Source organism: Diceros bicornis, chromosome 7, assembly GCF_020826845.1.
Source record: "Diceros bicornis minor isolate mBicDic1 chromosome 7, mDicBic1.mat.cur, whole genome shotgun sequence".
Taxonomy (NCBI): Eukaryota; Metazoa; Chordata; class Mammalia; order Perissodactyla; family Rhinocerotidae; genus Diceros; species Diceros bicornis.
Window position 1 is genome coordinate 54,204,602 of NC_080746.1, and position 24,365 is coordinate 54,228,966.

Sequence of the window (24,365 nt, forward strand, 5' to 3'; positions counted from 1 at the left end):
CCGGGCACTTTCCCTGGCCCAGCTCTGGCCTCCCACCTTCCTTCCCTCTCCAGACCCCTCAGGCCCCAGCTTCCCCTGGGCCTCTGGGAAGGGCCTTGCGGTAAACAACACCTCCCAGAGCCGTGGAAGGAGTGGGCTCCCAGTGAGGGGCGGCCCAGGCTCCTGGCTCTGCAGCCTCAAGCCCCTTAACCCCTCTGAGCCTCCAGTCCCGAAGGGGCCATAACGGTCCCTCCCTCATGGGCTGTAGGGAAGGCTGAATGGGGCTGAGGAGAGACAATCTGGCCTGTACCAGGCACACAGAAAGGGCCCAACAGAGGTTATTCAGAAGAGCCAAAACCGAGAAAGTTCCCAACTAGTCAGAGGAATCCAGGAAGGCTCTGAGGAGGAGGTGGTGGTTGGCTGGACCAAAGGAAAGGGGGCTTTCAAAGTCAGGACCACAGCAAGAACCATGCTGCCATTTCCTGAGCGCCTCCTAGAGGCCAGGCAGTCTGCTGCATTATTGCCTGGAACACCCCAAGGAGGTGGGTAAGATCTGCCCCATTTCCATCTGTGCGGAAACTGAGGCGTGAGAGGATTAAGTGACTTGTGTACAGTCACCCAGCTGGAAGGTGCCCGAGTCAGGAGCTGAACCTGCGTGGAGCCCACTGCAGAGTCCAGGCTCCTTCCAGGGCACCTGCTGCCTCCAGTGAATCGGGACTTGCCAGTCCTCAGAGAGGACAGTCTCACGTTGCCCAGCCCCCACCCCGGCCCCTCCACCCGGCCCGGGCTGGCCCCCGCCAGGCGGCTCACCATGGGCTTCTTGAACTCGTTGGGCTTGATGCAGCGCACGAAGAAGGGCTGGCAGGCGCCCAGCGTGCGCATCAGCAGCTCCAACGACCGCTTGAACTGGCTGCTGAGTGTGGGCGAGCGCTTCCTGGTCTCGGCGCCCTGGGGGGGACGGACCGCAGCCGTGGGAGGGGCTGACCTGCGCCCCTCCAGCCCGCGGGAAGGGAAGCAGGAGGGAGGGCGGCGGGGTCAGGGCCTGAGGGAGAGCCGCCCAGGGAAGCGGGCACCGGGGCCTTCCTGTGACCCGCCTGGTGTGGGCCAGAGCTTGAGCCCCACCACAGGCACCCCTCAGGGAGCCTCCCAGGAGCCCCAGAGGTACAGCGTCCCGCCAGGAGGAGCGCCGCACGGGGAGGAGGAGCCCTGGGTCCCCTCCTGGCGTGCTGGGTGTCTCTGGGTCAGGCACAGCCCTCTCTGAGTCGCCCGCCTCCCTTCCCTGTATAAATGAGTGGCCGGACTTGGTCACCTCGGGACACTAAGTCATCTCTAGAGACAGGTTAGCCAGTCCTAAATTCAAACCTTGCCCCACAACGGCCTCGCCGTGCGCTCTTGGGCAGGTCACTAAACAGCGCTGACCCTCAGTTTCCTAAATGGGAAGGAACAGTGCCATACATCTACATGATGGGGCTGTGAGGATGGTGGGCACAGTGGGTGTCTGTAAACAGCAACCTGGGAACCGTGTGTGTGTGGGGGGGGGCCGCTGCCTGTGCCTCCTCCCCGCCCTGTGGGATCAGCCAGTCAGCAGCAGGCTGGGTGGGGCGGCCCGGATAAGCCTCCTAAGACGGCCCGCAGCTGGCCTTCCACCGTGCAGCCCCGGAGGCCCAACGAGCCCCTGTCTGGGTAAGCTGGCTGGCGACCCCCTGCGCCTCCGTGCCCTGTTGGGGTCCTCCTGTCAGGATACTGTGAAATGAGGTGGGGGAGCTGAGCAGCAGACAGACAGGAAGCGGTCATCTCAGACTGACACGGAGAAACTGCAGGTAGAAACCAGGTTCGATTCCAAAGCATCTGGATGTTACTGTTTTCCTGCTAATTTCATTTGGGCGAGAATTTCTTATTAGTGAATTTGATTATTATTGTAAGATTTTATATTTAAGTGAGTCATAATTTTATCTGATATCCTGTAGAACCAAAAACCAGGGGTGCAGACTTGATGTGTGAGGTACGTGGGGAGAGGCAGAGGGGTTTAACCCATGCTAACGCTAGATGCTGCGTCCCCGGACTGAAGGGAGACTTGCCAAGAGACAGCAAACGCTTGCTATTCTGAAATCTGCCGTATTTTCCGTTTTAGTTTTATTTGGAATATATTCTAGGATTTTACCAAGGACAGCTGTGGAGTACTTGCACGGGGGGAGGGTAAATGTCAGGTCTGCAGCCCCCACGGCTGCCCCAGAACCTGATCCAGCAGCAGCACTGGGTGACCCCCACTTGGAGAGAGAGCTGTGCAGACTGGGCTGTACTCGGCCTGCGTGAGAGCCCTGGCCAGGAGCACACGTGTGTGCACACACAGCACAGATACAGACATATTCACACACACTGGACACACAGACACACACACACATACACACAAACACACACCACATACAGCATATGCATATACACAGCACACTCATACACACAGAGCACACATATAATATATACACAACACACAACACACCAGAGAGCACAGACACACAATACACACAGCACGTACATACAATACACACTTGCAACATACACACACACTACACACAGCACACACCCTTCCTTGGTTTCGATCATCACGCTGAAACTACTTCTGTCTGTCTCCCCTGCTGGGCTGTGGGCCCCGTGAGGACAGGCCGGTCTGCCTTGTTTGTGCCCCAGGGCTGGCACAAGTAAAAATCGACAACACTTAGCTGAACTGAAGCAGTGCTGAACTGGTTCCTAGCATCCATGGGCTCCCCAAGATTGTCCACCTTCCAATTGCTCAGGCCAAAAGTCTAAGAACCGTCCCCAACTCCTCTTCTCTCATATCTAACATGTCAGCAAATCTTATTGGCTCTACCTCCAAAATGGATCCAGAATCCAACCCCTTCTTACCACTTCCTCCATTGTCAGCCTGGTCCAGGGCGCCAGCATGGCTGTCTCAGGTTATTGCAATAACCTCCAAACCGGTCTCCCAGCTCTGTCCCCCACCCTCCACACCTTCCTCCACTCCACTATGGACACAGCAGCCCGAGGGAGGCTGTTAAAACACAAATCCAGTCATGTCTCCCCCAGCTCAAAACTCTCAGTGGCTCCCCAGTTTGCTGAGCATGAACACTAAGGTCTAGTAAGGACCGACAATGTCCCACAGGGTCTGGTCCCAGTTACTTCTAGTCTCTCCTCCACCTTGCTCTCTCCCTTCCAGCCACGCCTGCCTCCGTGCTCTTCCTAGAACACACCAGGCAGGCTTGGGCCTCAAAAAAGCACCTGAGGGCTTTCGCGCTTGCTGTTCCCTCTCCTTGCAATGCTTTTCCTCCAGAATGCACATGGCTGCCTTCTTCACCTCCTTATCAACTCCTCAGTCAGACCTTTCCTGGCCCCTATTCAAAATTGCAAAACCCCACCACCGGCATCTCTCCCTTCTTAATTTTTCTCCATATCCTGTATCACCATCAGACATACTATACATTTTACTTATTTATTTGCTTATTAACTATTTCCCCCTTCTGCCACAATGTAAGTCCCATGAGGACACAGATTTTTCTGTTTTGTTCGCTACTGTGTCCCCAGGACACAGGACAATGTCTGGCGTATAATGGGCCCTCAATACATGTGACTGAAGAAGAAACAAGCGAACAGGAGCTATGGAGCGGCAGCGCTGCTCCCCCTTCCCCGGGCTTCTGATTTGGTTTTATTTCACTGAGGGGAAGGGCTGTCCTTTCTGATATCTGTGGTTTTCTGGGATAATCTGCAGATATTTGGGGAGGAGGTACAGGCGGAAGTGAAAAGGCTAAAGGTCAGTGTGAATGACTCCACGGAGGGGACCTGAGGGGCAGACACCTGGGCGTGCCGCGAACGGGGCTGGGAAGAGCAGCGGGGAGAAGTCACCCGCATGAGAGTGAATGGGCCGCCTGTGAACGCAGGGCCCTGGGACATGGGACTGGGGTTAGACATTAATGGAGGGGTCCTCAAGGCCCTGGAAGAACCGCCATCCTCACCGCTCACGATCCCCCCAGCGGCACGGCCTGGGGCCGCCCGGGGGAAGCAGACACAAGAGTCAAAGGATGAAGATCCAGGGGTCGGGGACCTGGGCAGGACGTGAGTTCAGACCCCCGGGAGGAGGGTGCGGGCTTCCACCCTGAGGACGGCACTGCAGCTAGTGCTCTGTCATTGGATTAACTGACTTATTCACTGATCCACACTTCACTAAGCTGATCTCCATGTTCCCTTGACAGAGCCATCACGTTCCCAGCAGTTACAAAGCACTGTTTTCACTAGAGGCGACGCTTATAGAGACAGCACAGTACAGTGAAAAGCCAAGCCTCATGTGTATGTGACCTTGGACAAGTCCCCCTCCTCCCCCAGACAGACCTGGGTCAAATCCCTGTGTGTTACAGGCTGTGTGATCTCGAGCAAGCACCATGGCCTCTCTGAGCCCCAGCTTCTTTGCCTGTAATGTGGGGGCAATAGTCATGATTCACAGGGGTGCTGTGTAAGTGTGTAGTTCACAGCCTGGCCCAGAAGAGTAGATGTCATTGGTATCAAATGTGTCCCTGCTGTGTTCTAATTCTGTGCTCCAAAAACTCCTGCAGGAGAAAGCCACTTCTGGAGACCCCAGGGACCTATGCTTGGACCTCTCCACGGTCCCTCAGCCGGTGGGTTCTAGCCCCAGCATTCAGGGGAAGGAGGCTCAGAACAGGAAACTTCATGGAGAGCCCCCAGATGCCTCCGGGCGGTTTGGAAAGAGAGGAGAAGGGGCAGGAGGAGAAGACGGGTTCAGAGGTCTTCTAGGACTGCCCAAGACCAGGAGGCAAAGTGGGCCTGGCAGGGGGTGGGCTGGGGACTAGAGGAGGGAGTGGGGGAGAGCCCAGAGCCACACCTGGCTCACCGATGCTGTGACCCTACGATATGGGAACTTCGGGGTGGCAATTGCTGGGTGCTGGAGCTTCAGTGCCTGGGGCCCCTCTCTGGCGGTGGCCCTACATTCACTTGTCCGCCAGCTGGGCCAGTGTGGGCCAGAAGTTGGGGGGTATCAGGGCCGATCCATGGGCAGAGGACAGAGGCCACCATCCAGGCAGGCTCCCTGATGTGCCCGATGCCCTGCTCTGCTGCCATGGGTTTTGTAAATTGTTTCAGAACTCTGAGAGGCACTTGGCAGCAGGGGGATGCCAGACATGCAGGAAGGAAGAGAGACTCAGCATTAAGACCAAATGTGGGAGGACATCAGTATCAGACAGAGAGGAAACAGAGTTGAGAAGAGAGAAGGGAGGCCAAGGGGATGGCAGGGCTACGCTGCTGCTGAGGGCTACCCACCACCTTTGGGACTAAAAGCCCCTGGGAGCCACGACCTGGCGGTGGTGGTCAGGACGCAGCAGGGATGCTGCTCCAGGGCCCAAGGAGGTCAAGGGGTGATGACTTCTAGGCCTGCTCCCCAGGATGCTGTGACTTGGGGTGAGTCACACCCCATCTCTGAGCTTCAGTCCCCCAACGGCAAAACGCAGAAAATACCACTGACTCTCCTGCTCTGCAAGGTTATCAGAGGATCTGACCAAGTCTCAGACGGACGTCGAAATGCTTAGCTGGGTCTGGCAGGAGGAGCAGGCCTCGATGCCTCAGAGAGACTCAGTGGGAGCAGAGGACTTGGGAGACATTGGTTCGAGTCCCGGCTCTGCCCTGGTTCACGGGGTACATTGGGCAAGTCTTGCCTCTTTTTCTAGGACTCAGTTTCCTCCTTTAAGAAACTGAGGTGCTTACAGTACACACAACTAAAAAAACAAAAAACAAAACCACTCCACAAACCACGCCACAAAAAAACACACTCCAAAAAAAAAAAAAAGAGGAAGAAGAAAAAGCCGGCCCTCTTCCCAAGGCTCAGCGCCTCCCCAGGGGCTGCTGAGGCCTCTCCCGCCATCCTCCGGCCCCTGGCTGGGGTCTTTTACCTTCGCAGAAGCTGCTGACTGGCGGAGAGTGCCCGATGAATAACCACAGAGAAACTATAACAGGAACCACAGTGCAGGGCGAGATGGGGGGCAAGGAGAACGTGGTGGGTCAGAAAACGGAGGGCCAAACCCACCAGGGAGGGATGAGGATGCTCAAGGCAGAGGTCTGGGCTCCTGGGGGCCGGGGCAGCACGGACACCTGGACAGGTACTGAGGGGGCAGCAGCTCTGCCCTCCTTGTGAGCCCCTGCACACACCCTCTAGGAAGCCGTGGGACGGGAGGAAAATATGAAATCAAAAAGCATACACTCCTGCAGGAAACAAGTCCACCAGACTATACAACTCTAGGGACAAAGGCAATGTAGAGGGTGGGAAATTCTCCACCCCAGTATGGCCCAGGGCTGGCCCAAATATGCCCTCTGTGCCATTTCTCTGAACACCCACACTCATCCGTGTCCTCGAGGCTGGACGTGTTCCCTTCACCAGGGCTCCCTGTTGGAGGTCCAGCGGGGGGACCCCCGTGGTAAACAGAGTCTGATCAGGCTCTGCTCTGTGGCCTCTCATGCGACCCCACCTGCACCCCCGATCAGTACAAGAGAACCAGATGGGAGGATCTTGGAGGCCTCCAGGCTCCTCACAGCACAGCACTGTCCCGCTCGGCTGAAGTTGGACAAGGGTGGCCTAGACACAGGCCTGGCTTCTGGGGGCCCTTCCCACCCAATGGAAGCCCCGCCCCCACGTTACCATGGCGACATCGGCCTGGAAGATCTGCTTGATGAACTTGTTCCTGGAGGAGTGGACCAGCTGGATGATGTCTCCGTGCAAGGTGTCCCGGTTCTTCTCCAGGAAGCCTGGGCGGCGGCAAAAAGCAGTCACATCTTGCCAACTCCAGCAACCTCTGCCTGACAAGACTCAGTCTCCCCCCAGATCCGCAATGTCTGGGCCAGGAGGACCCTCACAATTCACCTAGTCCAACCACAGCCATCTCACAGTGGGGGACACTGAGCCTGGAGAGAAGAGCAGCTTGCCCAAGATCACAGAGAAAGGGAGGGCAGAGCCGGAACTGGAACTCCCAAGCACACAGCCCCCTCTTCCAGGCCTGGTCAAAGAGAAGCGCAGGGGTCTCAGTCCCCGGGAGGGAGCAGGGCCACCTTCCTGACTGAGCCACCCCAGTGCCTGAAATGCCAGCCTTAGTCTTTTGAACAAAGGTGTCAAAAGCCCCTGTTAAGTGTGTCACCTGGGAGAGAGCACATGCTGATCTGGTACCAGCAAATAGTAAAGGGATTAATCTAAAATGCTTTGTATCTGGACAGTGCATTATGTTTTACAAAGTGCCCTCATAGCACTGATGCTCACGACTCCCCTGTGTATGTGGGACAGACAGGGATTTTCTTCCCCATCCCACAAGGGAGGAAGCCGATGCTGAGAGAAGCTAAGCAAGTTGTCTAACAACACACAGCAAGCCACAGGCAGTTAACACTCGAACCCAGGACCCCAGGCGCCAGCTCAGGGAGGTTCCTCTGCACCACACAGACCCCAGAGAACGCTGCCATTCCCAGGGACTGAGGAGTTAGGAACTGGTTAATGGGGGGCCTCGCTGGGGTGAGGCAGGAGATGGGGTGCCCAAGGGCGGCGTAAGCCTGGGAGGAGGAACACTGCAGAGAAGCAGCACCCTGTCCCCACAGGCCTCAGGCTGCCCTGGCTGGGGGACAGCACAGAGACTCAGTGCGGGGCTGCCCACCTGGCATCTGGGGAGGGGTGAGCTGCAGGAGGCATTCAGTGGAAGGGTGGGCACTGGAGTTGGGATGGACTTGCGGGCTCAAATTACAGCTCTATGACAGACTCACTATGGGATCCTAGGAGGGTCCCCTTCTTGGCCTCAGCTCCCTCATCTGTCAGATGGGAATGATAGTACCCATAAGCTCTTGCTTCTCTTCAGATCCCCTAACACCACCCACTTCATAAATGAAATGCTGGATTAAAACAGTGCGTTGTGAACCACAAAATGCTTTAAGTGTTTAAAGTAGCTCAAAACTGGTTGGTGACCTTAGGCAAGTCCTTTCCCTCTCTGGGCCTCAGTTTCCAAATCCATAAGGTACATGACCCTTATATTCCCTCCAGATCTAACATCCTATAATTTTATAGCCTCACGTAGAGTTCGCTCAGTTTTCATTTCTGTATCCTCAGCAACAGCCTGAAGCCTGGTACATAACAGACCTCAGTGACTGCTGGTTGAACTGAACTGTAAAATATAATCCTCTGTTACTCCAAACAACAGACCCATTTGTTTGCCCAACAGTCCTTCAAACTTAACATTGGCTTCCTTCCTTCTAACAGCAGGTCAGATCTCACATCCAATATTTTAAGGAGGGCTGGGCAGCCTTCAGATTCCATCACGGCTCACTGATGCACTCCACCGCCTTCTGGACCAACTCAACAAGGAAGTACGAAACCCATCGCTCTTTGCCTGCTTGTTTTGAATTTCACTGGACTTTGACTGTGGGCGGGCCCCTTTGGGGCTGAATGGCAGGAGTTCAATGCAGACACAGCCTACAGCTGATGCCCACTCGAGGCCGAGGCCAGCCCTTTACATCGGGTGGGAGGGTGGGGTTGGCAAGGGCATTCTGCAGGCTTTTGACAGTCCCCGTCAGAATTCCAAGTGAGGTACACCTGACTGTTCTGAGCCTCATCTTCACTTCTAGCTTTAAAATGAACACAATTGCATGTCCCAGGAGGAAAGAAAACGCATCCCTTCAAAGCTCACACTTGGTCTTGCTGCCGAGTCTTGGTGGTAACTGGGCTGGTTCTAGGCCTGGCTTTGCACCTAATGGGCTATGTCATGGAGGACAGTTAACCTTTCCTTCTGAGCCTCAGTTTCCCCATATGTACAAAACAGCATTGAGCCCACCCAAATGAATTAAAAGCAAGGACTCAAACAGATACTTGTACACCCATGTTCATGGCAGCACTATTTACGACAGCCAAAAGGTAGAAACGACCCAAATATCCATCAATAGATGAATGGATAGGGGGCCGGCCCCATGGCATAGAAGTTAAGTGCGCGAGCTCTGCTGCTGATGGCCCGGTTCGGATCCCGGGCGCGCACCGAGGCACCGCTTGTCAGGCCATGCTGTGGTGGCGTCCCATATAAAGTGGAGGAAGATGGGCACAGATGTTAGCCCAGGGCCAGTCTTCCTCAGCAAAAAGAGGAGGATTGGCATAGATGTTAGCTCAGGGCTGATCTTCCTCACAAAACAAAAAAAACAAAAAAATAGATGAATGGATAAATAAAATGTGGTGTGTATATATACATATATATATTTATATTTATATATGTATATATACAATGAAATATTATTCAGCCATAAAAAGGAAATTCTGACATATGCAACAACATGTACGAACCTCGAAGACATTATGCTAAGTGAAATAAGACAAATGCTGTATGATTCCATGTATATGAGGTACCTAGAATAGTCAAATACATAGAGACGGAAAATAGCATAAAGGTTACCAGGGGCTGGAGGGTGAGGGGGATGGGGAGTTATTGTTTAATGGGTACAGAGCTTCTATTTGGGGTGATGCATAGGCTCTAGAAATGGATAATGGTGATGGTTGCAAAACATTGTGAATGCACTTAATGCCACTGAACTGTAGATTTAAAAATTGTTAAAATGGTGAATTTTATATCATATATATTTTACGACAATTTAAAAAACATCCCTAAAAAAAAAAGAGCACTGAGCCCAATGTTTCCTAAGGCCCCTTCCCTCTTTGCATTCCAGGCCTCTGGTGTCTCTGTCCCGGGCTTGAGAAGGGGTAGAGAGGGAAAGGGACAGGCCGCCCGTACCTTGGCTCTCGTAGTAGACGATGCCTGCAAAGTGGTTGATCCCAAACTGGGTCTCGTGGTTGTTCTTGGGGGGAATGTAGTTCGAGTTGAGCTTGTGCTGGGAGTTCAACTTGTGCAACATGGTGGTGTCCGTGCCCTGCGGGAATGAGGGGCAGCCATCCAGCCCGCCCTTTCCTCCCCACCCCACTCTCCAGGCCCCATGTCTTTGCTCGCCCTCTTCTGTCTTTCTCGAGAGCTTCGCCTCCCTTGATTTATACCCCACACAGGAGCTCTCTGGACTTCATTTCCCCATCCGTTAAGCGGGTGAACTGGAACTACACAACCTTGATAGTACATTCCAGTTTAGAAAATCTATTTCCCACGATTAAAATCCTGGGAGCAGACCCTCCCGACTCCAAGACATATTCCGTGTCTGGAGCACCTATTCTGTGCCGGCTGAGTGCTCAGATCCTCATCGTTCAGTCCGGGACCAGCGGACTGTAGGTGATCCACAAATGTCAGATGAATGCACTTGAGTTGGCCCCAGAGCCCCCCAGAGAGGTAGGTATCACTGTCCCATTTTACAGGTGAGGAGAGCTGAGGCTCGAGTGTGGAGAGGACCTGTGTGCTCCCCGCTGGTAGGCGGCAGCGGAGGGTCCGGCCCTGCTGCAGGCCCACCTTGGGGAACTTGCTCTCCTCGTCGATGAGGGAGATGATGTTCATGGGCTTGTTGGCGATCATGTCCAGGGCGTCCTGGTTGTCGGTGAACTCGATGTGCAGCCAGTCGATGCTCTCCAGGTCGTACTCCTCCTGCTCCAGCTTGAACACGTGCCGCACAAAGAACTGCTGCAGGTGCTCATTGGCGAAATTGATGCAGAGCTGCTCGAAGCTGCAGGGCGGGGCAGGGGGACACGAGACGGCTGGGGTGTGGTTCAGGCCCTGCTCCACCGCTCAGGGGCCCGGCTCCGCTCCGTGTGCAGCATGCCCTTGGCCACACTGTTCCCATCGTGGCATCTCCAACCTCTGACCTGGGCAGCGTTGTCAAGTCCAACCCCCTCCACGTTCAGAAGAGGACATCGAGGCCCAGCCAGGGCAAAGCACTTGCCCAAGGCCACTCAGTGAGTCAGAAGGAGAGTCAAGGCTAGAACTCTTGCTCCCTGCATGACCAGGCCCTGCGAGAGGGCTGGCGGGTGGGCACCAAACCCCCGGCAGAGCCCCTGGGATGGGAAGAGCCAGGGCACTGGGGAGGTGGGCCACAAAGAGAGACCCAAAGTGCCAGGACGTGGGAAGGGGGCTGATGAGATCTGGCAAGCAGAGCCTTGATGGCTGACATCTCTGAGCTGCCGACTCAGCGGGCTCCCACGTGACACTTCGTGTATTCAGTGGGGGGGGGCGGTTTGGTCTCGGGGGGGAGGGCTTTGAGACATCCAAAAACACTGCAGGAATTGAAGTGACTTGCCAGGGGTCACACAGCTAGGAAGCGGGGCAGAGCAGGTGGCTCCAGCCCCAGGACCCACCTGGGCCTGCTCCATCCATCAGCCCCTCACACGGCCCCCAAGAGGTGCGGGACCCCAAGCGTGGCCAAGACCTCCACCTCAAGCTTGGCTCAGGCCCGGCCTCACTTGCTTCAAGGCCCCTTGCAGCGTGGACACCAAGCAGATCAGCAGTGGGGCCTGGAGTGTAAAAGCCTCCCCCACCCTGGCTGGCCTCAGCTGAGCCCGGGGACTGGCTGGGATGGGGCCCGCCAGGATGACTGACGTTAGATTTTCCAACAGCCTGCCAGAGTGTGCTCGGAACTGACTAAATACGGTTTAAAGGGAGAGATGTGACACTGCTTACGTCTGTGTTGTGAAAGAAAGCCCCCATAGGGCACAGCCCCACATGGTACCTGTTCACAGCAAAGTTCTCGAACCCAAAGATGTCCAGGAGGCCGATGGACCGGCGGGAGCTCTTCACTTCCTGGGAGGGCGGCTTGTAAATCGCTGCGTTGACCTTGTCCACGACCCACACAAAGAGCCGCCCGTAGATGCCCTGAGGGGAGGGGCGGCCACGTCAGCCGCAGGCCCAGCCACACCCTCCCAGGGACACAGGTCAGGCTCCTGGGCCCTTGGCGCCTTGCTCCAGCCCCTTCCGTGGAACGACACAGTTTGCAACCTCCAAATCTTTCCTCGAGGTGTCCCCTCTGCCCGGAGCCCCCTTCCTGCTCGAACAATTCCTACTCATTTCTCAAAGCTCTACAATAGCAGCTCTGCGGAGAAAGCTTCCCTGACCTCACAGTTTGAGGAGGAGCCCTCCTTTGGGCTTCCATCTCTCCATCCATCTCTGCTCCCTCATCAGCTCTGAATATCTCCAGGGTCCCAGAACCCAGCACAGGCCTGGTGCAGGGGAGGGGCTCAAAGGGGTGACCATGGGAACAGGAAGGACTGGGGGCCCTCCCCACCCAACCCAGCTCCTCTGCAGTGTTTTCTTTGGAGAGACCAGAGAGGGTGTCCCCTGGGCTGGGAACAGCACAGCAGATGGGAGTGCCCAAAGAATATGATCCAACATGAGGCCCAAGGGGCTGGAGATCAAACAGGCCAGGGGTGGAGAGCTTGAGGGGACCAGAGCTGGCAGGGCCCCTGGAGGGCACAACACCCAGCCCCTTGCGGGACGCATGTGGCTCAGGGGAAGACAGACTCTTGCCCAGGCCCCAGAGAGAGCCAGTGGCCAGAGCCTGGACCCAAGGGCAGTGTGGGGTCAAGGCCCAGACATCCTTCCAGTTCTATGGACTCCTCGCCTCCTGCCCATCAACAACCCAACCTCCCGAGGGGCAGGGAGAGCTGGTGGCCACTTCACGACGGCCCACCTTGACAAAGGCATCCCGAACATCCAGTGCCTGCTCCCTGCTGAGCGGGGTGGACACTGTCTCCCCGCGGGTGATGAGGGTGCGGCTGGTCAGGCAGTTCATCAGGTCTGGAGGGTTCACCTGGTGGGGCGACATCAGGCGCTCACCCAGCCACCGGCTCGCCCCTCCCTCCACCCACACCTCGAACCCCACCCCACTTTCCAGACAGGAGGTGCTCAGACTGTTCCCTCCACTAAGAATGCCATTCCCCATGGCCCCACAGCCAAATCCTCCCCAACTGTCAAATCGCACCCAATGCTGACCGGAAGGAATTGCTCTCTCCTTGACAGTCGCCACCCCCCCCCCGCCCCCCCAGCATGTTACTGTCCCTCCCAGGACTGGTTCTGACTCTGGCTTTATTCATCCCCGTTTTCCAACCAGGCCGGAGCCTAGTAAGTGTTTGCTAAAAGACTGACAGACTGACGCACTCAGGGCCCTCAGCCCAGGGCCCCCTATACCCCCACCACCCCCAGGGCAGCTGGGCTAGGACAGGTGGTGAGACTCCAGGCTCTGGGCTCCACTCCTCCTCTGGGACCCGGGCCCAGCACAGATCCTGCACCCAGTTGGTTCTCAATATTGAACTTCTAGAACTTTCTCAGAGGGCCCAGCTGCCTCGTCCCTACATGCCCAGCTTCCCGAGCCTAAAGTCAAAGCTGTCCCTGAGAGAAACAGAAGCAGCTGCGGGGACAGAAGCCCAGGCACTGACCTCGAGCAGGGACGCGGCCGTGGCCAGGGACGGGGAGAAGAGGACCTCGCAGGCATCCAGGTTTTCAAAGGTACGGGCTGCAGGCAGCAAGAGGCGTGGCGTCAGGCCAGGGAGGGCGGGCATGGGGGCCAGGGGGCAGTCTAGCAGGACTGGGCTGTCACGCCTGCTCTCAGGGGGCCTCGCTGTCCACAGAGGGCATCAGCATTGTGATTAGATGCTTCTCTGGGTCAATATGTGTTTGACGTATGTTCTCACCGTAAGCCATGGGCACCATGAGGGTGGCAACCTTGTACCCCCAGCACCTGGCTCCATGCCCGGCATCTGAGTAGCAGGCACTGGCAGCCACGCTCCTCTCCCCCAACCTCCCCTCCAGACCCCCAGAGCTCTTGGTGGCTCCTATGAGACAGGCTTTGCAAACTTGCCTAGCTCGGTGCCTGATACCATCTGCCCTTCCCCAAACGTGCCCTGCTCTCTCAGGCCTCAGGACCTTTGCACAAGCTCTTCCTTCTGCCTGGTGCACCCTCTCTCTATGTCTCTTAGTCTTTCAAGACTCACTAGACTGTGAGCTCCTTAGAGCTGGGATCATTCATTCGTTCACTGAGCAAACCTTCCCAGAGGGACAGTTTCAACTTCAGGTCCAGGCTCTTACTCTGTCTGGGGGCTATTCTGGGTACCAAGAGAGGAGCAGAGTGGGATTTGGTGCCTGTCTCAGAGGACCAGCTCCCAGCCTAACACGTAGTAGGTGCCCAGGGAGTGTTCGATGAGTGAACATGTTCCCTTCCCCAGCTTTCCCCCTTCTCTGAAGGTGGCTGTTCAGTCACTCACATTTTAGTGTGAATTAGTTCAAAGATTTACCCTCTTTCTGAGACATGTGACCTTAAAGAAGAAACCAAATTTGGAAGGGGTCTTAAAGGGCCCATAATCAACCCTTAAAAACTTTATCTGTACATCTCTGTGGTGGAATTTCAGCACAGTGAAACCACACCTGAGGCCAGCAGATCTGTTCAAATCCACCCGCAGGTGAATTCTCCCCGCCTTCCATCCCAAAGAGGGTACACGCTGGGACGGAAACTGAGGTACCAATACCCCGTGGACGGCTAGGTGTTGTGCTGCCCTTAGATCCAGCACAGGGAGTACCACGCACACCCCTCACCCTCATACTGCAGGTTGCCCAGGTGCAGGATGGCGGCCAGGAGCTTCGAGATCTCCCAGTTTTCGGTGTCGGTGAACATGAGCACCTTCATGGCGGAGCGGATATTGGCGTACTCCTGGCTGTCCTCCCGGCCCTCACAGGCGATGCAGTTACCCTGGGGGGCAGGGGGGACAGTGGGGTGCAGGAGGCGTCAGGGAGGCCATAGGTACCCCAGAGAGGCAGTGCCTGGGCTGAAGGACCCTCTCTGCCAGGCCAGGCCAGCCTGGGGCACCGTCCTCACCTAATGAGCTCCGTGACTCTTCCAGAAGGTCTGGAAAGCTCCTGCCGGGGCTCCTCAAGAACACATTTCCCGTATCTATCTGGGAGCCCCAGATGCCCCTTCCTCTCAGGAGTGAGAGGAGCAGGTCACTGATGCCAAGCCTGCCCCGTCACCCTGCCTGCAGTCACGGCAACAAGGCCCTACCACGCTCCCCCCTACCGTGGACACACCTCCCCCAGGGACTGACCCCTCACCAGGTGCAGCTGGTGTGGAAGGAGGAGGGGGTAACTGCAGACAGTGGAGCATCGACAGGGGTCTGCCCCACTGTGTGAGCCTACGAGACCTGTGTGTGTGTGTGTGGATGTGTGTGCTCACATGTGCCAGCCAACTACAGGAAGTGTCCACATCACACCTACAACACACACACCCCCCACTCTGTTGTCCCATATCCCTCAGGTGCCATGGCCCACATGTGCATCCACGGGCCTGGCCCAGCTCCAGGTAAACAGGCATGGGCTCTCCCAGGGCTAAGGAAGCTGGTGCCCCCAAGCCAGCCTGCCATGTGCATGGTCCCCTACTGGTGCAGGCAGCAGCAACGGCCCCGAGGCCCACTTCTTCTCAGTGGCCTGACAGCAGCAAGAGGCTGGCACCTGGGCACTGAGACCAGTGAGCCCTCAAAGCCAAAGCCACGGCAGCCTGCACCCTACAATCCTGGGGGCCCCGGCAGAGCTTCCAGTCTCCACATCCTCAAAGACTGAACTAACACAGCATATGCATGCAGGCAGGTCCACCTGTGTGTACGTGTGGGTACGTGTGTGCCTGTGTGTCCCTGTGTCTGGGACATCCACACCCATTTAGAAATATGTGTCTATGGTGAGAAATTATCTAGATGCATGTGCAAGCAGGTGTGTGCTAGCAAGTGGGGGACAGGCCTCATGGCCTATACAAGCCCAGGGTGCACTGGGGCAGGTCAGGGGACAGGAGAAAGCCCACGCCAAAGTTCCCAGCCACGAGGCCTGGAGCTGGGGAGAGGCTAGGGGCCGGCCCCAACCTCGCTGGGATGGGTGTCCCCTCCCCGGTGCCCCACCTGGGCCTCACCATGGCCAAGTAGTTATAGTCGGAGGCCTGGCCGAGGCCCAGCTTCTTCTTCTGATCCTCACTCATGCCCTCCAGCATGCAGTAGAAGACGTGGTAATTCCTCTCATCGGGTGCCTGGAAAGGGGGGCACAGGGTGTTGGGGGACCAGGGGGCCATGAGGCAGCAGACAGGTCCGCATGGGGGGCAGACCGCAAACACGGTTTACGATGTCAACAGGGCTTTCAGGAACAAGCCCCCGCGGCGGGTTCCTGGTGGCCTGCAGGCACGGAGACAAGGAGGCAACAGGGTGCGGAGGGACAACTGGGCTGTGCAGCCGGGTGTCCCCCGCCCGCCCCTGAGGCTCGGGGTCTCTGCCCGGGGTTCAGGCCCACCTGGCGACAGACGCGCGACTTCTCCAGCAGGTACTGCTCGATCTTGGCGCCCTCGATGGCGCCCCGCTTGTTGAAGTGGATGTCGATGTACTTCCCGAAGCGGCTGGAGTTGTCATTGCGAATGGTCTTGGCGTTGCCGAATGCTGCAGGGGGGGTGGAGGGTCACGGGCAGGGTCAGCCCCAGCCGGCCACCCAGCTGCGCCCTGGGAGCCCCGGCCCTACCTTCCAGGATGGGGGTGGCCTCCAGCACCTGCTGCTCAATCCATGAGTGCTGCCCACTGATGGCCGCCAGGAACTGCAGGATCAGCTTCGTGCTCTCGGTCTTCCCTGCCCCAGACTCCCCACTGCAGAGCAGACCCAGGGAGAGGCAGGACCTGTTACAGCCCCAAGCTGCACCCCCCAGCTCCCCATCTGTAAAATGGGCTGACAAGAAGGACCTTCCGGGGCTAGGGGAGGGCTAAAGGAGCTCAGTGGTCTGCCCCATCCAAAGGTTACCTTCCTTCCCCTTCATTCAGACACTCACGCCCCTCCATCCATACTTGCCATAGAGCATGCACCTACCAGATACTAAATCAACCCTTTGTCCTTTTACCCTCTGCCCAAGAGACAACAGAAGCCTGAGATTTCAACTGATCATAATTTAATAGGATCCAGCAGTAAGCAAGGCTGGCCTCAAAAGCTAACATGAGCTTTGGTGGCATTAATAGAGATATAAGGCCGGGGAAAGGGGAGGTGATTCTCTACATTAGGATGCAGCACAGAGTACATACGGTCTGGTTCTTGAGCTTCACGGCATTGCTGACCGTATAGACAATCCCTAGAGGCATTCACGGGGCTCAGAGCTGGAGCTCTAGGTGCTAAGCCTGGAGCTCCACGCTGGTGCTGGGCTGCCCACCTGATGATGCAGCACTGGTCGCGGCTGTTGCGTTTCATGTTGAAATAGCAATTGTCGGCGATGGCAAAGATGTGAGGGGGCATCTCCCCGATCTTCTTGTTGGTATACTGGCGGATGTGCTCTGGCGAGTAGATGGAGAGCAGCTGGTAGGGGTTCACGGCCACCAGGATGGAGCCTGTGTACGTCTGCGGGCAACAAAGGACGGGGAGCTCACCACTCCCAATGGGGAGGCTCTGACTCTAGAAAGCTCTCAGGCTCTGCCCTGCTTTGGCCCTCTGGAAGGGAGAGCGCTGGCTTTGGAGGCACACTGCCCTGGGGTCAGCCCTACCTCCCCATGAGTTGGGGCCAGGGCCTTCAGACTGGCACTGGGCCCGGCTCTGAGTAGGTGCTCAGTGATGTCTGATGAAGGGAGGAAGGGAGTGGGGAGAGGAGGGAGGGTCTCTAAGCCTCAATGTCATTATCGTTATCTGTAAAATGGGCAGAACGTAAGTGTATGGAAATTAATGGAAACTTCATAGCGCACACTGTAGGTACTCCTCAAATGCTGGCTCCCCCCTTTGCCTCCAAGCCCTGCATCCCAAATTTTTGGAGTCATAACCTGGACCATTCCAGAGTGGAGGCTGGGCTGGTGAGGGTGAGTAGAAGCCATAAAGAGCTGAAGGCGCTGGGTATGTGGTTTGGGGGCCAGGTGGGTCCCAGTCTCTGTGGCATCACTTCAGGGCAGGGGAGCCCTGTGCTCTGAGGGACAGAGCACCCCCAGCTGTCCTGGGCACCTCAGAGAGCCTGCTGGGGGCTTTCTCTCCTTGGGCTCCTCTCTTGGTACACAGACTGACCACCTATACTCAAGACTTCCTGCTGTGGGCCCCAGGCCTTGCCACACAGGGGACGACAGAGCCTGGCTCTCCTGCCACCAGGGCAGAAGGAGGCACTCAGGGGCCACTGCGCCCTCCTCCAGACCCTCCCCGCCCCAGCTTGAAAAGGTCAGGTCCAGACTATAACTGGTGATGGATGTATTGACATCTGGGCCCGGAGAGGCTGAAGAAAGATGGGACCGCACAGGGGAGGTGACAGCCCCGCCCACCCCCTCCCGCCCAGGGCTCAGCGCATCACACCAGAGCACAGCCAGGCCCCTGCAGCCTCAGCCCAGGTAGCCATGGAGGGAAAGCGCTGCCGCTGCACAGCCTGCCAGGGGAGACACCCACCCGGGGCCAGGTGGCCATGCAAAGCAGCCCTGGGCTAGGCGCCCAAGACCCAGGCTCCAGTCCTGGCTCTGTCCTCCTTGGGCCAGGAGACCTGGCCAGACACCACCCTTCTCTGGGCCCCAGAGGACTCTCCTCTCCCCTCCGGGCTCTTCCTCCGAGCAGCCAACACCAGAAGCAGCTGAGCCTCACCGTGCTGACTGACTGACCGTGCGCAAGAGCCCAAGCAGGAAAATGGGGCGGGATGGGAAGGGAGGCTGGGGCGGGTTGGGGGGGCGGGGAGCAGCCAGGCCAAGCACATAAGGCGAGCCGGGGCCGGCTCCGTGCCACACTCACCCGCCCTCCACAGCTGGTCTGAGGTTGGAAAGCGGGGGGCAGGAGAAAAGGGAGCTGGTCAGTGTCGGGGTAAGGGCCTTCTCTACCAATGACACCCCACACAGCCCAGGGCAGGGCTAACTTCTCCAAGGAGAGCCCACCGACCCCAGCACGGGATGCCTTAGCCACCATTCCCTCCAGCTCAGCCCTGCCTAGCTGTGGGAACCAGCCAGACTCCGGTCCCCGGGGTGGGGGAGTCAGCCACAAGGAACATCCCTTTGGTAGATCACTTCGCCGCTTAAGCCTCAGTTTGCTCATCTGTAAAAACGGGGTAGTTAACACCCACCTCCCAGGGCTGTTGTAAAGACAAAAGGACATGACCTTTGACAGGCGCCTGGTACAGAGCGGCTGTCCATAGGTGCCACGGTCCGTTCTTCTTGATACTTCCTTAACAACGTGACACTTAACCTCCCGGCCACGGTCACCACGTGGCCTGAGGCTGGCTCCACGCAGTCATTAGAGAACCCTTCACTGAGACACGCGGGGAGAATGACGGGAGGAAGGACGCCGGGAGGGAAAGCCTGGGGGTGCGGGAGCTCAGCGGAGGCACGCAGATCACTCGAGGAGGCAGGGGCGGGAGCGGGGGAGCAGACGGCTAGCTCCTCAGTGGGAATCAAGCACAGAGGCGTGAAAGGGCGTGATATTTGGGAGGTCTGCTGGAGAAAGGTCACCCTGGCAGCTGTGGGAGGATGAACAGCAGCTGCAGAGGCTGCAGCCGGAGACACTGTTTCAGACCTAATGAACCAACAGGGGAGTGAGAGCTGGAGAGAGGTGCCCTGAGAGCGGGCTCGGGACCAAGCGCAGGGCAGGGGCAGTGCTGGAGAGAGCCAAGGGCGCGCTGAGACACCACGGGAAGCCCTCCCAGGGCTGGGCCTGGACCCTCTTGTCCCACCCCCGACCTCCACGGCCCTCTCCACTCTGCCCACAGCCCAGAGGGCCCTCCTGAGCCCCAGGCCCCTCAGCACCCTGCCTCCCGGACGTCCCCACTCGATGTCTAGACCAGACCTCGCCCTCCCCTCCAACCCTGCTCCTTCTCAGCCTCCCAGCTCAGCCAGCAGTGCCACCACTATCCTTTGCCCAGGGCGGGACCTGGGAGGCGCCTGGACGCCTCCCTCTCCTTCATCCCAGCCCGGCTCTCTGCACTGGCACAGCCGCCTCCCTGGCCAGGAGCTGCCCCAGTGGGCTCCTGGCTTCCACACTGCTCCCCACTATCTGTCCTCCACGGGGAGCCAGGGTCAGCTTTTAAAAAATCTGACCGTATCACCCCTCTGCTAAAAACTCTCAGGCAGCTTCTCATGGCCTCAGGACAAAGTCCATATCCTCTCCCTGCCCAGAAGACCAGAGCCCTGGCCCTGGCCAGCCACATCCCACAGCCAGAGGCTCCCTCCATATAAACTTTCAGTTCAAAGCACCACACTCCATGCCCTGCCCCTTCACCCAGATAATTCCTGCTCATCCTTCGGGTCCGAGCTGGGCTGACCCCCTGCAGGAAGCCGGGCCCCCTCCTGTGTGGTCCGTCACAGCCTGCACAGCCCCCTGCACTTGGTCCACCTGACTCCCCCATAATTCTGGTTCAAGGCCTCTGCCCCCAGCCTCGCCTCCCCTCTGCCTGGGCCCAGCACACACGCACAGCACACAGGACACGCTCAGCAAATGTCTGCAGAGTGACTAGATTAATGGGTGGAGAAGAAATGAACTGCTGTCCACAGGAAATAGCTAGAAGGAAGCTGAGGGGAAGGCCCGTCAGCAACACTGAGGCAGCCCCACCTACATGGACAGGAAGGATGGTCCCGGGCGTGTGGCTGGTGGAAGAAGCACAGAACAGTGTGGGGAGCAATGCTACCGCTCATGCAGAAAAATAAAAAGTTATATATATAATTTTGTATCATACATATGATATATACACATCATATATATATATATATATATATATATATATATAGTCTTTCTCTTGGAGGATAGGTGAGAAATGAGTAGCAGTGATTCTCCCTGTGGCAGGAGGAAAACTCCAATTTGTAGCACGTACACCCATTTCAAAATAAATAATAAGAACGAGGCTCCTCCTTCAGTGACAGGACCCTCCCCGCAGAAGGGCAAGGTCACGCTAATGGCCAGGAAGACCCCTGTCAGCACAGGACTTTGCAGCTTCACGCCGTCATCCTCTTTGCTCCTCAGAAGGCCACTGCGAGGTGTAGTCATGTCCCCCCTCATCAGATGGGAGAACTGAGCCTCTGAGAGGGAAGGGACTTGCCAAGGTCACACAGCAGATAAGCAGGGAGTGGGATGCAGGAGGGACCCTGGCACCAGAACCGCAGCTCGCCTCCCCACTTGGGCTTCCCCAAATCCCCGGAATGCACCTGTGGACTGTGGAGCTGGCCATGGGGGAAGTGGAAGAAGCAAGGGGCTTGGCCACTGCTGGCAGTGAGACCCAGGCCGGTCATGCCCCTCTGTAGGCCTCAGCGCCTACCCATCCCTCGAGGCTCTCGGCAGTTCCCGGAGCCCCCTGGCCCTCTCTCTCCAAGGCTCCACAGTCAGCAGAGGGTTAATGCCCAGCTGCCCAGCACAGGCCTCTTGCTCAAGCCTCCAGTAATAAAACCTGCCCTGTGGGACCAGGGGCTGGGGTGGGGGAGAGATAAGGACTATTTCCAAGTCAAGGACACAGCATACAGGTCCCTAGGGGCCCCCAAGTCCCCAGATGGAGATGAGAGGGCCTCTCTGGGGCGAGAGACACACCCCAGGACACGCAGCAGGAATAGCTCTACCTCTTCCAGGAAGCCCCCAGACATGCTAGCCCTGGGGCCTCCCCTTAATAAGCCATGGAGACCAAGACCCCCATCCTGGGACACACACACACACCTTTCCAGAGTCACAGAGATGCCCACTCAAGAAGTCTCCCCATTGTGCCAGAGGGAAGACTGAGACCAGAGACGGGCAGGGACTCCAGGCCTGGGTCCATATGCCAAGACCTGGACCCAGGCCTCCCACCTCCCAGACCCGGGCTCCAGCCTCTGTTCAGCATCAGGGAGCCCAGGGCCCCACCAGCCCTGCCACCTGTTCCCTGTAGGACCCAGGGCCAGCCCCTGAGACCACCCAATGAGAGACTGCTAGGTGTCCTCTGTGGGCTCTCCTCAATTTGGGGTGCCCAGGGCTGACTTATGGCCCTGGCATGCTGTCCCTCAGGCTCCTGGGGGCTGGCCAGCTGAAGCAGGCAAGCCCAGGGTGGGCAGTCAGGGACAGAGCGTCCGCCCAGCCCATGGTGATCTGAAGAAATCCTGGGTGGTGGGGCTGTGCCCAGGGTAACCCAAGCCATGAAGTGACCAGCGGCTGTCATGGTTAGGGACAGGTATGGTTTCCAGGTGGGACCATGGCCCGGCCGCTTCTTCTGCTCTAATCCTACCTCATCCACAGCCACGTTTGGAGCCAGCAAACGGAGGACACCTCCGTGAACCCGCAGTTCTTAAGCACGGCCCCCCAGGCCAACAGACACCCAGAATCTTAGGCCCACAGAGTATCCTAGCTGGGGAGCTTCCAAGTGCCACGGCTTGGTTTCCCGACTATGAGCCCCTGAACAAGAAGGCAGCTGAGACACCTCATCTTGGCTCTATCCCCTGTGCCCTCCTGGCTCCTCCTTCACCCAGAAAAGCAGGCAGAGAGGTTACTGGTGAAACTTCTAATGAGGCAAATGGTGCAGATCTCAAGGTTTTCTGGAGAATCCATAAACCTCTGGAATTCTTTTCCTGGATCCCCTGGTCAGCCTACTCAAGGACATGACATCCAGGCTGATTTCTCCGCTAGCTGCCAGCTAATCAGTCTACCCCCCAAATTCCACAAACAAGGTTCACTAAGCCTGGACTGTCTGAGGTTTTTTTCCTCCCCCCTCCCTGATGAATCCTATGTTTGCCTTTCTTCCTTGATTCAGGCTACAATCGACTCCCCACGTGTGAAGAAGCAGTTTGCCTGCAAAATCACTAAACTCCACGCAAAATAACCAACTACATGCTTCTGAGTTATTCTTAGACACAGTCTGCGGGGTCCCTGGTGGAGACAATTCCCATCTCACTCACAGAGGCCCTCAGCCTCCTCTTGACAGGAGACTGGGTCAGGACATCAGCTCTGGCAGTGACCTCCCTGGGCAGGCAGATGGGGGCTCCCGGCTGACCTCCACACCCAAGTGTCAGACTCCACCAGGCCTGGGTGAGCCGCCAGAGAGAGCCCCAGGACCCTCCTGTGTCCACCTGTTGTCCAGGGAGAGGAGCAACAAGGGAATTGCCAAGAACTGGAGTGCAGACACCAGTGGGTCCCCATGGGGCATCTTGGCCTGGGCTGGAGTTCTAGCCACCTCTCTGGCTGGGTGACGCTGCTCACGTCTGGAGGTGCCCTGTGTACCCTGCCCTACTCTGGGTGAGGGAAAGAGTGAGAGCAGCTTTGTCAGGCTAGGGGGCTCCCTGCGGAAGCCACTTGCTGTGCCTACACGATGGACAGTTGTCAAGGGCCCCAGCACAGCCTCTCCCTGGGAGCCCAAAGCCACAGAGAGACCCAGAGTGGGAAGGGTGGTGGAGGGCCTCCCCAGCAGGTGAGGGGCCACAATGCCAGGGCTTCTGAGGGAATGGACCCCTTGCCCTGAGAGCTCTTTCCTGTGATTCCTCAGAGACAACCCCCAGGCTCCTTCAGACTCTTCCAGCACTGTCTCCCTGGCTCCCATCACAGTCCTGACAACCGGAGTAACACTGTGCTCCTCACTCGCCTGGCACGGTCCTGCCTCCGGCCTTCTAATCCTGAACACCATCTCTACCGGCCAACCTCACCCACCTCCAGGAGCCCCACTGCTTTCCCCAAGCTGGGAGTGACAACTCACTCCTATAGATCCCTCGGAATCTGCTCTGCACTTCCCTCGGGCTCTTATCACCCCACGGCTCCCCGAGCATGCCCTCCACACCAGCCTGCTCAGGGCCTGGGGACCTGCCTCAGGGGGCAACCCCTGCTCTCTCCTTGTTGTCGCACATCCATGGTTTCCTTCACCCCTGAGCTGCCTGAGGGAGGGGCTGGGTCAGAGGCGTGCAGTGACCCCAGAGCACAGCTCTGGGCCTGGCTAAACCTTGTGGAGCCTCAGTTCCCCTGTCTGTAAAATGGGACTATGGGATGAGATCAGCAGTTTTGAGTGTGGTCCAATGACCTCTGAGGGTCCCCAAGACCCTTTCAGGAGTCTGCAAGGTCTTTTCTTTTCCACCTTCATATCTGTGAGTCCAGATTTTCTTTATACACTTCAACCAAAACAACATCACATCAGGGGGAGGGCAAAGGGGTAAAAGGGAACATACGTATGGTGACTGATGGAAACTAGACTTTTGGTGGGGAACACGATGCAGTCTATACAGAGCCGAAATATAATGATGTACACCTGAAATTTACATAATGTTATAAACCAAAGTGACCTTAATTTAAAAAAAAATCACATCAGACTGGATGCAAAGCAGATATAAGAATCCAGTTGTCTTCTATTCAGCCAGATATTAAAGATATTTGAAAAAATTGTAAGGCAATGCCACTCTTCTGAGTTTTTTTATTTTGGCAAATAGTTATTTTTCACAAAAATATGTTATCATGTAACGGATTTTTTAAGTTATTTTTAAACGAATTAATAGTTTTAAAAAATTCTCAATTTTAATTACTAAT

At 57.0% G+C, this 24,365-nt stretch overlaps 1 protein-coding gene across 2 annotated transcripts in view; it reads right to left on the reverse strand.

Moving 5' to 3' along the window:
* Positions 1-24,365, reverse strand: part of MYO7A (myosin VIIA) — a 67,877-nt gene that overhangs the window by 37,809 nt on the left and 5,703 nt on the right. For both annotated transcript variants that reach the window (XM_058545547.1, XM_058545546.1), the window contains exons 3-14: positions 17,119-17,303; positions 16,446-16,567; positions 16,224-16,366; positions 15,853-15,966; positions 14,496-14,649; positions 13,343-13,419; positions 12,598-12,717; positions 11,641-11,783; positions 10,431-10,641; positions 9,774-9,909; positions 6,668-6,774; positions 790-927 (exon numbers count right to left, since the gene is read on the reverse strand). In XM_058545547.1, the coding sequence (XP_058401530.1) occupies positions 790-927; positions 6,668-6,774; positions 9,774-9,909; positions 10,431-10,641; positions 11,641-11,783; positions 12,598-12,717; positions 13,343-13,419; positions 14,496-14,649; positions 15,853-15,966; positions 16,224-16,366; positions 16,446-16,567; positions 17,119-17,303 (1,650 nt within the window). The remainder of the gene's footprint in view (positions 1-789; positions 928-6,667; positions 6,775-9,773; positions 9,910-10,430; positions 10,642-11,640; positions 11,784-12,597; positions 12,718-13,342; positions 13,420-14,495; positions 14,650-15,852; positions 15,967-16,223; positions 16,367-16,445; positions 16,568-17,118; positions 17,304-24,365) is intronic.